At 54.8% G+C, this 13,028-nt stretch overlaps 1 protein-coding gene across 2 annotated transcripts in view; it reads left to right on the top strand.

Annotated features, from left to right (window-relative positions):
- The window catches only part of TTC7B (tetratricopeptide repeat domain 7B), a 247,564-nt gene that overhangs the window by 210,705 nt on the left and 23,831 nt on the right, over positions 1-13,028 (top strand). For both annotated transcript variants that reach the window (XM_044230241.1, XM_044230240.1), the window contains one exon: positions 5,571-5,773. In XM_044230241.1, coding sequence (XP_044086176.1) covers positions 5,571-5,773 — 203 coding nt within the window. The remainder of the gene's footprint in view (positions 1-5,570; positions 5,774-13,028) is intronic.

Genomic DNA, 13,028 nt, shown 5'->3' with positions numbered 1-13,028 from the left:
GGTGAGCTGGGCGGGTCCTCCCACCTCTGGGTGAGCCCTGGTTTGCTCCGGTGCAAAATGAGGGCGGTTTTGACAGCTACCCCAGATAAGGCGGGCGGAGTGCTCAGTGGGTAGCAAGCACCTGGTAACTCTTAAAATCACTGTTATTGAGAAGGTTGTGGCTGGTAGGAAGTGCTGCTGGGAGGTCGAATGGGCGCAGACAAAAGCACCTGTTGGACGTGGCGTATGGGAGTTGTCGGTGGCCGTGACAGGTGAGGCTGTGGGGGGGCGGGCGGCGCGTGCTGGGGACGGAGCCCACCAGTGTGGCTACAGGGCGCCGGCAGGTGAGGAGGACAAGGCCAGGGTGCACGGTCGTACCAGGAAAGACCCCCGTGCAGCAGAGGAGAGAAATGTGGGGTAGTTGGGGAGGAAATGTGCTTGAATTCAAGCTCAGAGGTTGCACTGGCTGACCCAGAAGCATATTGATGGCCTCTGGGCCGATCACATCCACACTGAGCTCCTCCTCCTCCCAAAGAGAGAGAGAGAGAGGATACGTGAAGGTCTGAATCCCTGAGGAGAGCAGACCAGTGCTGGGGTCCAGGGCATAGGCAGAGGGGTTGGCCACAGTTACAGCAGAAGGGAAACAGAATGGATGGGCACAGAGGACAACAGAGGGCTTGTCAACGTGGCAGCAAGAAGATGCTCAGGTCTGTTCTACTGGCTTCTCTTTTCCCTTTGAATGAAGAGTCAAGGTCAGCCAAAGGGGAGGAGTGCTTCTGGGGAAGGATGGAAGCATCAGGAGACCAGCTGGGCCAGGGTCTGGATGGGGTCAAGTGTCTCCCGAATGAGCTAGAGGATGAGGAACTAGTCCACCACCCCACCCAGCCGCTGGGGAAGGCATCCCTGCAGGCAGGTGGGCACCGCCACTTGGAAAGTCAGAAATAAGTATCAGTCATGCAGCCAAGATCCTGACAGAGGCGTTCGGCCAGACCTTCACTGAGGAAAGGACCTGGGCTGCACTCAGCTTGGGGCACAACAGGCCCGGCTTGGGACCCCTGCCGAGAAGCTCAGGTTTGGACCAACACACGCAAACAAAATCACTTCCAACCTTGCCCAAACAAGGGAAAAGTGAAAAACAGTTCCGAGAGCTGATACGGCTGCAGTCCCTTCCCCGAGACCTTCGTGACGTTGAAGGGTGAGGGCAGCTCACCCAGGCCCTCGTGCTGAATTTTATAGGAGAGGGAATTCATGAAAGCACAGACGGTGTGCTCTGGGAGGACCTGCTGCTTCAGAAGGGCACCCTGTGCTCCCCCTGGGAACTCCTCAGCTCCCCCTTAGGCAGGGGCTAGCCCGGATCCAAGCTGCTAAGGTTTGTTTTCCAAGCACAAGTCGGGGAAGCAGGGTTTGGGGTAAAGGAAATTGTTTTCAGGGCTCAGGGAGTCTGCCAGCCTCACTCCCTGCCTGCCTGCCTGCAGGCCTCACCTGTGAGACTGGGGAGCACACGAGTCCTTCCCTTCCTCCCTCTCTGCCAGACCTCAGGTGGCATGTAAGAGCCGACAGCACCCGCGCGGGTACAGCCCTCAGGCTGCTTCCAGCATTTACTGCCACTCCTTTGTATGAGCTTCAAAATAGGTGTCCCCTCTGGGTAGACTAACCCCCGGGGGGCAGGCTTCGATAGCTGAAGGCACCTGTGTGAGAAGCCACTTTGCATCTTTCTGGGCAATCGCAGCCCTGCGCCAGGCACACAGCCTGGCCCCAGCAGCGTCCAGACTCGATCTCAGCCCCATTCTGCCCAGTACCTTTGCACAGTGCACAGTCCTGAGCCCAGGGCAGGCATGTTGGAAGCCACCTCTCAATTTTGCCACTGACATGAAGCAGGTGCTTGACAAGTGTTAGAAGCATGAGTGAAAGGAAACTGGACCTGTGTGGGACCATGGGTACAGCCCTCTTCCTCCCTAGCCGCACTCCAGATGATTCGACTGATGTCAGAAATCCCAGCACTAAGGTTTTATTTCTGGAGCCAAAGACTCTGTGCCCCAGGAAGACGTGATTTCCTCGTAAAGGGGGAGTGACTGTTCTAAGCCATCGTCTCAAAGGAGCCATGGTAAAATGAAAGGCGCCCCCAGATACACCCCCAGCCCAAAGAGGTGCGGGCTCTGCCAAGAGGTTTTCCCTCCCTGCACCTCGGTCTCCTCCCTGCCATCTGGAAGGTGGTGGGGCTGCACCAAGTGCTGTCCTCAGCGGTTTCAGCTGCCTCTGGGATCGGCTTGCACCACCTCGGCCGATCCTTACCACCGTCCTGGAGAGCTGCAGGCCGACATCGGGCCCCCGCCGACAGGTGGACAGGCCGAGGGACCTTCCCGCCTCGCCCGAAGCTGCACACACAGCCCAGGTACAGGAACCCAACCCTCTGTGTTCTCATGACGCTGGTTTACAAATGGGGGACCTGGAGCCCTGAGGTCCCCAGGGGTGCCCTAGAGGCTGGGACGAGGGACCAAACCAAGAGGGAGGCGAGCTGCCACTCTTAAGATGCCTTTGGCAGAAGAGGCTCCACTGCGGAAGACAGTTTGAAAATCACCGTATCACGTGATGCCATGTCCTTCCATTCCAGCTTCAAACAGACACATTTGGGAACAGCTGGCCACGCACCTGCCTTCCCCCACCCCCTGCCGTGAGAAGCATAGGCTTTATCAGCCATGCAGGTCTCCTCCTACAACTTCTGCACCACCGAAAACAAGTCCTTGGAGGCCTGGGTTCTTTCTCCCACTTGCATGATCATGACTCAGTGGAGTCTCTGTCTTCTGATCGATTCCTCAGGAAGGAAGCGATAGCATCAGACTCCCTGAGACACGTGGTCCCACAGAGGACCCTCCCAGAATAGAGCTGATGGGTACATTGTCATGCTGGTGTTTAAGCCGCTGTCCCACTCCCCAATCTTGTTACAAAAATTCTAGAAGCATTCCGTCCCCACTCCCAAGTTGGTCCTTTCTGCCTAGTGATTTGGATGGCAGAGGCCCAGTGGGTCACCCAACCCACCAGCTATAGGCCCTGAGGACCTTAGAAATGTCCGTGAGCCCACCCTCAAAACGGGAGCCAGTCGGGAGCCCAGTGCACAGTGGGAGGAACATTCGTACAGCTGGAGCACTCAGGTAGCCTAAAACCATGGCGGGCATGCAGCCGGCTGGCCAGAGCGGAAAGGGCACGGCAGGACAGAAGCAGACAGCCCTGTGGTGGCACCAGGAGTATGTTTATCTCCCAGGAGGGTCAGGCTTCGGCCGGGGCCCAAACCGAAGGACAGATACATGTCACCCCTGTTCCTGCACAGTCCTCATGTGTCACAGGTGTGCAGTGAACACCTGGGGAGCTGGACCTCTGCAGGACAGGAGGCAGGACTGAGCCAGCACTGCTGCTATCGGGGCTCAGCTGGGTTGGAGTGGCCCGTTTCCATGTCTGGGGGGCCCTGCGCCAGCCCATCATCTCCGTGCAAGGCTGGATCCCCCGTCGACGGGGGGGACCCACAGGCTGGAAGAACAGATGGGGGCGCAGGCCCGCGCCTAGCCTGAGGGGCTCTCTCCTAGCCTGAGGAGACTGCTGTTAGGGAACATGATCACCAGGAAAGAGAAGGGCCGTCCAGGAGGGTTGAAGTCAAAAAGTCAGCAGCGTTAACACACCACAACTGTGTGATACACACCTGCCCTTTTCCAGCCTTTTCAGGGCTCGAAGCTGGAGGTGGGGAGATAGAAGGGTCGCTGTCCAGGGGTGGACCCTGGACCCCCTCAGGAAATCACATGCGGGGCCTCAGCCATCAGAGAGCGCAGAGCCTGGGCTCCCGTCTGAGAGGAAACATGGGTCAGAAGTAGCTGTCAGGGATGGCAGCGACGGAGCAGGCCTCCAGGTAGCCGGGGTGTCATGGCCCTACTGGAGGAGACAGGAGACCAAAATCATGTGTGGATACAGCACGGGTTCACCAGGGCAGAGCCTGGTGTTGGAGAGCAGGAGGGACACAGGTTCGTACGGCCAGTAGAACCAGCTACCACCAAGGGCTCCGAATGCCAGGCAAGGGGACCTGGATGGTACCTGGGGGCAGGGCCTCTATTCACAGGTCTCCAGCCCAGGCTCTGCCTCCCGCTGGCCCTGAGACCTGGGACAAGCTGTTCAGCCCCCCTGCCCCTGTTTCCTCGTCTGTGCAATGGCCCTGCGCACCTGGGTACCATGGGATCCTGTGCAGGTGAGGGAGAAAGGCACAAAGCACGTGCTTAATGAACATTAGCCGCTGTTACCGTTATCAGTCATTCCGCCATTCGTTCATTCCTTCAGCAGCTGCTTCCTGAGCTCTGACTGCCAGGGGCTTGTCTCATCCCTGGGAGCACAGCAGTGAGGACAGACAGTATGGCCAGCAGCAGGTGAGGGGCCCGAGGAGGCCCTAGGCTAGTCAAGGCACTTCCATAGTGGCCTCCAGAAGACCGCAGATGAGGTGCACAAGGAAAATAGTGAGATTTTTCTGTTCCTTTTGTATTGTGTTGTCCTTCCGTTTCTGTTTTGGCTTGCGTTTTATTACACATAAAATATTACTGTGCATGGAACTTGGAGGTAGAGAGCCAGTGGTCCAGGCAGGAACCCACAAGCCAGGGGCTGCGCGGGACTGAGGAGAAGGGGTTGGGGGTCCTGGAGCTCAGCAGCCACCTGAGTAGGACTCAGGGCAGTAGTCTTGATGGATACAGCCAAGGAAAGAGGAGAGGGGTCTGATGTCCTTGAAGACGAGGCCCAGCACTGGGACCACAGGCCTTCGGGAGAAGAGGGCACCTGAGCACACCCCAGAGCCGGGGCGGGTGACACTTGAACATCCCTCCTCTTTGGGAGGCAGGGGCTGCCGTGCAACTTAGGACTCCATGGAAGAGAGTTGAGGCCTGCGAGTGGAGAAAAGGTCGTTTTCCTGCTTTTTGAAAAGTGACAGCTTGGTTTTCAAAGGGCTGTGTTGGTGTTACGGGGTTCCTAGTTTCCAGGGCATGGTACCTCTCCCGGGATGGAGGGCAGGATGTGATGGACCAACCATTTTCTCTCCTGCCTGTCAACATGGAAGCCACAGCCTGCACCCCGTGTGCACTTTCTGGCGTCAGGAGAACAGGCTGCGGGGCAGAGCTGGTGCCCTTGACGGGCTGTGTGCCTCTGGCTTCCTTGTCCTTCTGTCATCCCAGCCCTTTCGTTATGGTTGTCGGAGATGAGGGCAGGTGCCCTAGATACCAAGGTGGGCCCTGAACGTGGGTGACCTTGGTGGGGTGGGGCGGGTCAGGCCGGGCAGGCCTGCCTCCCCTCCGGCAGATGGTGACACGTGTGCCCTCCAAGGCCCTACACCGGGAGTGACTGGAGTCCCTGTGCCACCGTGGGCGGAAATGCCCGCCAGCCTGCAGCTGTCTCCACTTAGGCTGGGGGATTGGCTGGCTCTGGGCCCTGCATATTCCAGATGGGCCCCTGCCAGATTCCCAAGGGAGGGGCGCTGTAAATGCCCCCCACCCCCAGAATCACAGCCGTTCGCAGGACCTCTGAAGGGCAGTGAACCAGGAAAGCATCTGCCTTCTGCTCTCTACCCACAGCTGAAGTCTACATTGGCATCGGGAAACCTGCAGAAGCCACAGCCTGTACTCAGGAAGCTGCCAACCTCTTCCCGATGTCCCACAACGTCCTGTACATGCGCGGCCAGGTCGCAGAGCTCCGAGGAAACCTTGAGGAAGCCCGGCGGTGGTACGAAGAAGCCTTATCCATCAGTCCCACCCACGTGAGGAGCATGCAGCGACTGGTGAGTCCCTGAACCGGGGTGGGACCCCATTCCTGGATTGGGGCTCCCCTTGGGAATAGCCGGTAGCTCGGGACCTCTAAACCCTCATCCAGTTTTGAAGGCCCAGGCACTTAGCCTGCCAGGCTGTCCCGTTGCCTGGGGCCAGCAGTGCCCATTCCCGGGTGGTTTATCCAGATGGATCCCGTGGGAGTTAGTCGTGCTCAGCCTTTGCCACTCCACCCAGTGGTCCTGTTCTGTGCAAGGATCCGGTGGGAGTCGCTGGTCCCCTGGCCACTGCCCTTGTCACCTTGGTCCTTGTGCTGCTAGTGGCAGCCACCTTGTGGGATGTCCATACGCCAGAGAGACCCCAGCTTGTCTCTGATGCTGCCGGCTAGTAGGGGTATCCTATCAGCGGAGGGAGAGGTGGACCCTCTTATGTTGGGAGGACCCAGGTAAGTCACCTAGTTCACACCCTGTGTATGGGGGTGATGGCTCCCCAGAAATGCACCTGTGTCCCTCCCAGATGGCCAGGCCAGAAGCCTGGGGCGGCCCTACTGCTCCCCTCCCTGCCTTGCCAGAGTCAGCTCTCCCTCCGCCTGGGTTTTGGTTAGGTGGGGGAGCAGACTAGTCCCCCTGCCGGGTTCTTCTCGTTAGGCTGACTATGTTAGGCACGTATGTTGAGCACAGCTGCCCCACAAAGCTGGCAGTGTCCTCCTGTCTTTCTGTGAGAGTCTGAATTGAAACTCAAAAGGTACCAAACTCTGTGCTGCTGAGTTGCTGGTAGTTGCCTCTCTGTGCCTGCGTGCCCGGCCAGGGTTCGGGATCTGCGCTTCGTACTCAATGGCAGGCTCTCTCTGATCTAATGAATCATGAGAAGGGGGAGGCTTAGATTGAAGCCGAGGTAGCCTTCATGTCCGCAGCCCTTGGGAGCACGGGGTCCGTAGTCAGGGGTTAGCGTATGATACGAGGAGCGAGCACTGGACAGGGAGTCTGTCTGGGGACAGACCTTGTGCCATCGGTCGCTGGCTCTTTAACCTTGGGGAAAGACCCTGAGCTGTCTGCACTCAGTTTCCTTTCTGTAAAGTGAAAACAAGCAGCTGGATGGGCTGTGAGTCTCATCCAATGCCAGGAGGGTACAGTTTGGGACCTAAGATGTAAAGTTCTTGAAAGGATCCCAAAGCCTCCATTTTCCTGCCGTTCCTCATAGGTCATAGGGGCAAAATGTACAAGGGGCTCAGCAGTTTCAAAAATAACTAAGTACTGGTATTCCGTTTTAAAAATAAATCAGACCTTCTCATAATTATAACTACTCGATTTCTTTCCACCTTCCCTTGAGGCGCATATTTTGTAGCTCAGTACGGCTTTATAAATAATTTACGTATTATCCAAACATTAGCCTGTTTGATTAAAAATATTACATGGCTTTTAATTTTTTGTCTCTCTATTGTAAGAGGGTTTTGTAAAGAGCTTTTCAGATCTCTGTGCCTTTGCTAGAGCATCGCAGAAAAGGTATAATCAACGCTTGTACCCAGGCTTTTTATTGAAAAGAAGCAGCGTGTTTCTACCTCGGGGCTATGAATTATTCAGACAAGTATTTCTTGTTCATCCCCAAGGGGAACACATGAGACAAAAGATCAAATAGGAAAATCGCACTGGGAAAGTTTTCTGTATCACCTTTGGAGTTTTTCGAGACACCCGAGCGCCCCGGCAAATGGCGGATGCTTTCCTTTGCAAAAATAACTAAGTACTGGTGTACTAAGTTATAGTATAGTACCGGTTATAACTAAGTACCCAGCCCCGGGCCCGGGTAGCCAGTGAGCCCGGCCCGGATGAGGCTGCGCCTTGCCTGCTGGATCAGGGGCAACGGCTGAGCCCTGTCTGGCTCAGAGGCATTCTTGCCGGGAAAAAGCAGTCATCATAAACCCTGAAGACTTTCCTCAGTGCATCCTGACATATTTCTGTCCAGGCTGGAGGCAGGTTGAGAGCAGCAGCCTGCAAATTTCGAAGTTTCAATCTTTGGAGTCTAATACTGCCCAGTGACTGTGATTGGGATGACCCCAAAGGGCAGCTGGGACGGCCCCTTCTTGGTGACCTTGTAAATGGCACCCCCCCGACCTGTGTTCCCCAGACTGCCCCCCGCATGTTGTCTGTGGAGGGGAGGCCCCTGGCCCAGGCACATAACAGCCCTCTCTCTCCTGCCTCCATCCCCAGGCTGTGCAGGAAACCTGTGTTTCTATGGCTTGGGGCCTAAGAAGGGAAGAAGGTGGCCTTTGCAATGTACTCTAGCGGCCAGGGATGAGGCTTTGGGCCAGACAAGGGTGCAGTTCGAATCCCAGCTCTGTCAGTTGCTGGCTTTGGGACCACGGGCAAGTCACCCTCTTGGTACCTCAGCATCCTCAGACGTATGAATGGGGATAAAATTAGCACCAGACACAAATTAAAGCACAGAACTGAAGTCTCTTATCAAGTCACAAAAGGTCCTACTCTGCCCTCGCGGAAACCAGATTGGTTTGCCGGTCCCTAGGTTGAGGCACAGGGGTCAGCAGAGTGATCAGAAGTGTTCAGCAGGGAAGAGCCAGGGGCTCAAGACATCTGTGGTGGAGGGGGTGCGGACGGCGGAGTTAGAAGGAGTTTAAAGAACTTGAGCGCTGGCGACTTCCCGAGAACCAGCCAAGGGGGTTCCCAGGGAAGGAACCCGTACAGGCCAGCTGTGGGTCGTAGAAAAAAACAGACGATGGAAAGTGTGTCTGCGCCAGCAGTACTGCTGGGGGTGGAGGGGTGGAGGAAGGAGAGGAGGTGGAGGGACTGTGGGAGGGGGCTGTTTTGGAGGAAGGAAGCCGTGTCCACTGCAGGTGGGGCCCAGGAGGCACATGGCCACAGCAGAGAACTATGAATGTGGTCAGGAGCTCAGCTTGTTCCGTGATGAACAATGATTCATTAACTCCTAGGGTTGCTCGTGGTGGCCTGCACCAGAGTGCCCGACCCAGCTTGGAGGAGAGGTACAACTTAAGCAGAAGCACAAACACGTGAATATTGCCTGAAAAGCAGTAATGACTTGGAGGCAGATGGTATTCATTAAAGTTAATAGAAGGTCAGACTTGACAAAAGAAATGTAAATTACACCCCAGTGAAAATGAACACGTTTCTAATAGTTTTAGCCTTCATCTGTGTGTTTAAATTCACATACAGAGAGAAGGGAGAGCAGAAATAATGTGTGTCATATTAATAATGAGTTAGCACAAGACAAGGGAGGCAAGAGCTGAGTGCGGGCAGATATTAAGGGACCGGTGAGGCGAAGGGATAAGGAATTACTGAGTAATGTTGTTGACAAGGGGAAGAACTTGGAGAGTGAGCAGACTTCTTCCAGAGAATCTAAAAGCATATTTTCACATCATTTTTGCATAAGTGCATACATTTACATACATTTGCATGGCATGTTTCATTCCCAGTACCCCAAATGAATTAATGAAACACAGAGCAAGATTTTCCACACCAGTTATCCTGTAATCTGGAGTAAGGGGAGAGGCAGAAACGGTGCTGCCCGAGGCCCAGGGGCAGAGGAATGGGCTCGCTGGACAGTGGTGCCCAGGCCCAGGGCAGGCACAGAGACTCAGGGTAGCCAAGGACAGAATTATGAGACAGGGACAGGCTTTGCAGACAAAATGTTATCCACCTAACATCTGATAATGTCAGCCTGGGCTCTTGGGGGCAATGCACGAGATTAGAGGGCGAGAAAGGAACAAGAACTTTCAGGAGAGGAAGGAGCATGACAGGGAGCTAAGAAGTGGTATGGACAGGAGCTGATAAAGCAAAGATGGAGAAATTAATTTCTCCCAGACCATATTAGCAGGAAACTCGGGCCTTCCTCCAGACCGCTTGACAGGTTGAGAAAAAGTGTGGAGCAGAGGCCAGTGGTGGGGGTTTCCCAGGGCTTCCCAAAGAGAAGCGGGCAGAGCTCTGAAGAGGGCTGTGAGCTGGAGAGGGACTGGGCCCAGGGGAGTTGGGGGCAACAGAGGTGCTGCTGAGCCTGAGCCCACCCTCTGCAGGGGCCAGGAAGAGAGCTGATGTGTCACCCTGAGAGATCAGTCATCCCCTAGAGCAAGTCTGGTACGACAGAGACACTCCAGAGCTACCTCTGGAGATGAGCTACCTCTGGAGTATCTCCAGAGGTATCTGGAGTATCTCCAGAGATACTCCAGAGCTGTTGTCTCCAGAGATACTCCAGAGCTGTTGCTCAGAGAGGAGAAAATATAGGCTAAAAGCAGTAAGGGGCCATCCTCTTGAATGTTGCCATTCCCAAAACAAGGCCTAGAAAGGGCCAGAAGGCATCAGTCATTCAAAGGAGGGTAGCCAGAAGACTGGGGATGGTGGAAAGTTCCAGCACCTCACCACGACGTCGTGGTGAGAGACCATTGATGGAGTTCCCCAGAGAGAGGGGAAGATGGCTGGGAAGAGGCAGTTGGAGATAATGGGTTAGGCCTGGCACTCTATGCAAGGACTGTGGCTGAGGCCTGCCTTCTGTGGAAGGATCATAAGATGTGAAAAGCCCCCCGAGGTCAGTCAGGCTGACTTCAGGTGTTCTCATACACAGGCTGTCTTCAAGGGTTTTCTTCATGGCCTTAGGTTTTCAGAAACATCAGAAATCTGGAGTGACATTAGAGACGTTAGGGCTGGTGTTGGGACTTCTGTCCCAGGGCGCACTTTAGTGGGGAAGACTGGCAGAATGGCCAAGCTGTTGGAAAAGTACTTTTTTTTTTTAATTTTTTTTTTAAGATTTTATTTATTTATTTGTCAGAGAGAGAGAGAGCACAAGGAGGCAGAGGCAGAGAGAGAAGCAGGCTCCCTGCTGAGCAAGGAGCCTGAGGTGGGACTCGATCCCAGGATCTGGGATCATGACCTGAGCCAAGGGCAGCGGCTTAACCGACTGAGCCACTCAGGCGTCCTGGATAAGTACATTTTAGGACTAAGTGGCTGAGGCGTGTCCCATGGATGGCAGGTCTTGAAGGAGGACAGCCAACATGCCATGTCGTGGGATGTGTCTTGTGGACTCTTACCACGTTTTACGTTGTCTTACCAGCTCTAAAGTTTGAGCCGGAAGTACTCATCAGAACTAGGCTGGCTAACGACCTGGCTCAGAAAAGAAGGCTCTTTGGAAGTTCAGAGGGGGCCAGAGTGCGAGCTCCCTTTAAGCGATCTTCAGGCTGAGGTGCTTGTTGACTGTGGGAAAAGACTTCACCCCACAATGCCTGATGAGCCGGCGGGATGGCAGGGAGGGTCTGAATCCAGAGAAGGAGGTGAACTCTGTTGCTGCGCCAGCTTGCACCGAGAAATGCTGGAAGAGCCTGGGCGTTTTTCTCTTCGTGCGTCTTTTTAAGTGTCTGTTTTGTGAACGCTGGGGGGACCTTGCTTGGGTCCCACATTTTACTAGTTGGAAGTATGTTTTGGGGTGTGTGCATCTGTTGGAGGAGAGATGTAGCATGAAGGTGATGAACTTGTGGGGTTACCCGAGAGACGGACGGCCTGTGTCTGTGTATCTGTCTGATCCATTCGTCCGTCTGGCCGGGAGCCACTGGGGTCGAGGGCAGCCCAGGGCTGACACACTGGGCAGGGTCTCATGTGGGCGCAGCTCCACTTGTCCCCGAACAAACCCCGTCTCAAAGAGCAGCCCTTGATCCCTTCTGTTACTCTGGGCAAGACAACCAAGCAGATGAAACAGAATCCAGACACCCTGCCCCTTCCAAACGCTGATCTTTGGAAATGGATCCCTTTCATCCGAAGTATCCATTTTCTTCCTCTTCGCAGAATGATTGGCAGGAACAAAGCCTTGCCGTGGTCAAGTGAGAAGCCTCTTTCATCTATGAATTGCATTTTACTTGCTTCCTGGGTTTAAAAAAAAAAAAATGCTTTTAAAATTAAGGAGAACGATATTTTTCTCTGAAAAAAGACTTGATGGAATATTTAGATGTCCTCCCTTCTCTACGCATCTGTGGGCTGGTTGATAGAACCCCTTGAGTGCACAAGACTTAATTTCTCTAATATCTTGACTCGTGCGAACTGGGATTCACGCTAACAGTGCAGGAGAGACAGTAGTGCGTTCTGTTGGGTGGCTTGGACTTTGCTCCTTCATCTACCTTCTCGCCCTTCTTATAATGGGACACACTCCATTTGAGCCCCTTAGTAGCTCGAGGCCCATTCAAGAACCGTTAATATTGGGCACAAGTAGAACCTCTACAGAGAAATGTAAAACTTCACCTGCCAGATGAGTTGGTCCTCACAGCAGGCACCAAGGTGGGCAACTTCCTTTTCACCGCTGCTCTTGGTGACCCATCCCAGGCTACCCTGCAGCTCAGCAGAACCAGGGCTGGGCATTTCTGGAGTCACCCAAGCTCCAGGAGTCTAGGCCTCGAGCGGTACCTCAGCACAGAGGTTACGAGTCTGGCACTGGAGGCATCCTGTCTGGGTTCGAATCCCAGCTTCATCACGTGTAAATAGTACGGCCTGATTGAAGTTCCTTAATCTATCCGAACTTCAGTTCCGTCAGCCATTCCCTCAGCCGTTAAGCAGGGAGAACCCTAGTGCCCCCCATGGTGTTACTATGTGGTTAAATGAGTTAACACAGGGGCACCTGTATGGTTCGTGTCCGTGAAGCATCGCCTTCGGCTCAGGTCATGATCTCAGGGTCCCGTGTCGGGCTCCCTGCTTCCCTGTCTCCCTCTTATCTACTTGACAGTGGCGGGGTTGGGGGGGCATTTCCTTTCCAAAAGATCTGCCCCTGGGCCTGGCTTTCCTTCTGAACCAAATTTCAGCAGCTGGAGGAGCCAAAATAAGAATATATCATAGCGCGTGGCTGCCCAAAACCGTGTGCTTTTGCCTTTAAGTATTATTTTCTATTTCTCTGGAGCCTGTAGCCCAGCTTCCTAGGGTTGAAAGGAGTAGAAAGGGGGATGTGACATGTCAGGCAGAGACGGGGAGAGTCTCTTCTGGTTGGGCTCAGGGGGACCAGACCAGGGCTACAGGCAGCCAGGCCCACCTCTGGCCTGGGGCGGGGAGGAGGGGCAGGGGGAGCCGGGCCCTGGACCTGGATGGAGAGGGTGGGCAGGCTCCATAGACTGGCCAGGCAGCAGAGCCTGCCATGGAGCCTGGTTCAAGTGTCACCCTCTGAGAAGCCTTCCTTGCCCCCTCCCCACCCACCCCTGCAGAGGGGCCCTCAACCCCTTCACTTCCCTCCCTTGAAGCCCCTGTTGAACCAACATCAAGCTCTTTCTTCATGGATGTG

This window comes from Neovison vison, chromosome 13, assembly GCF_020171115.1.
Source record: "Neovison vison isolate M4711 chromosome 13, ASM_NN_V1, whole genome shotgun sequence".
Taxonomy (NCBI): Eukaryota; Metazoa; Chordata; class Mammalia; order Carnivora; family Mustelidae; genus Neogale; species Neogale vison.
Note: the sequence above shows the minus strand (reverse complement) of the source record. Positions and strands in the feature narration are given on the sequence as shown.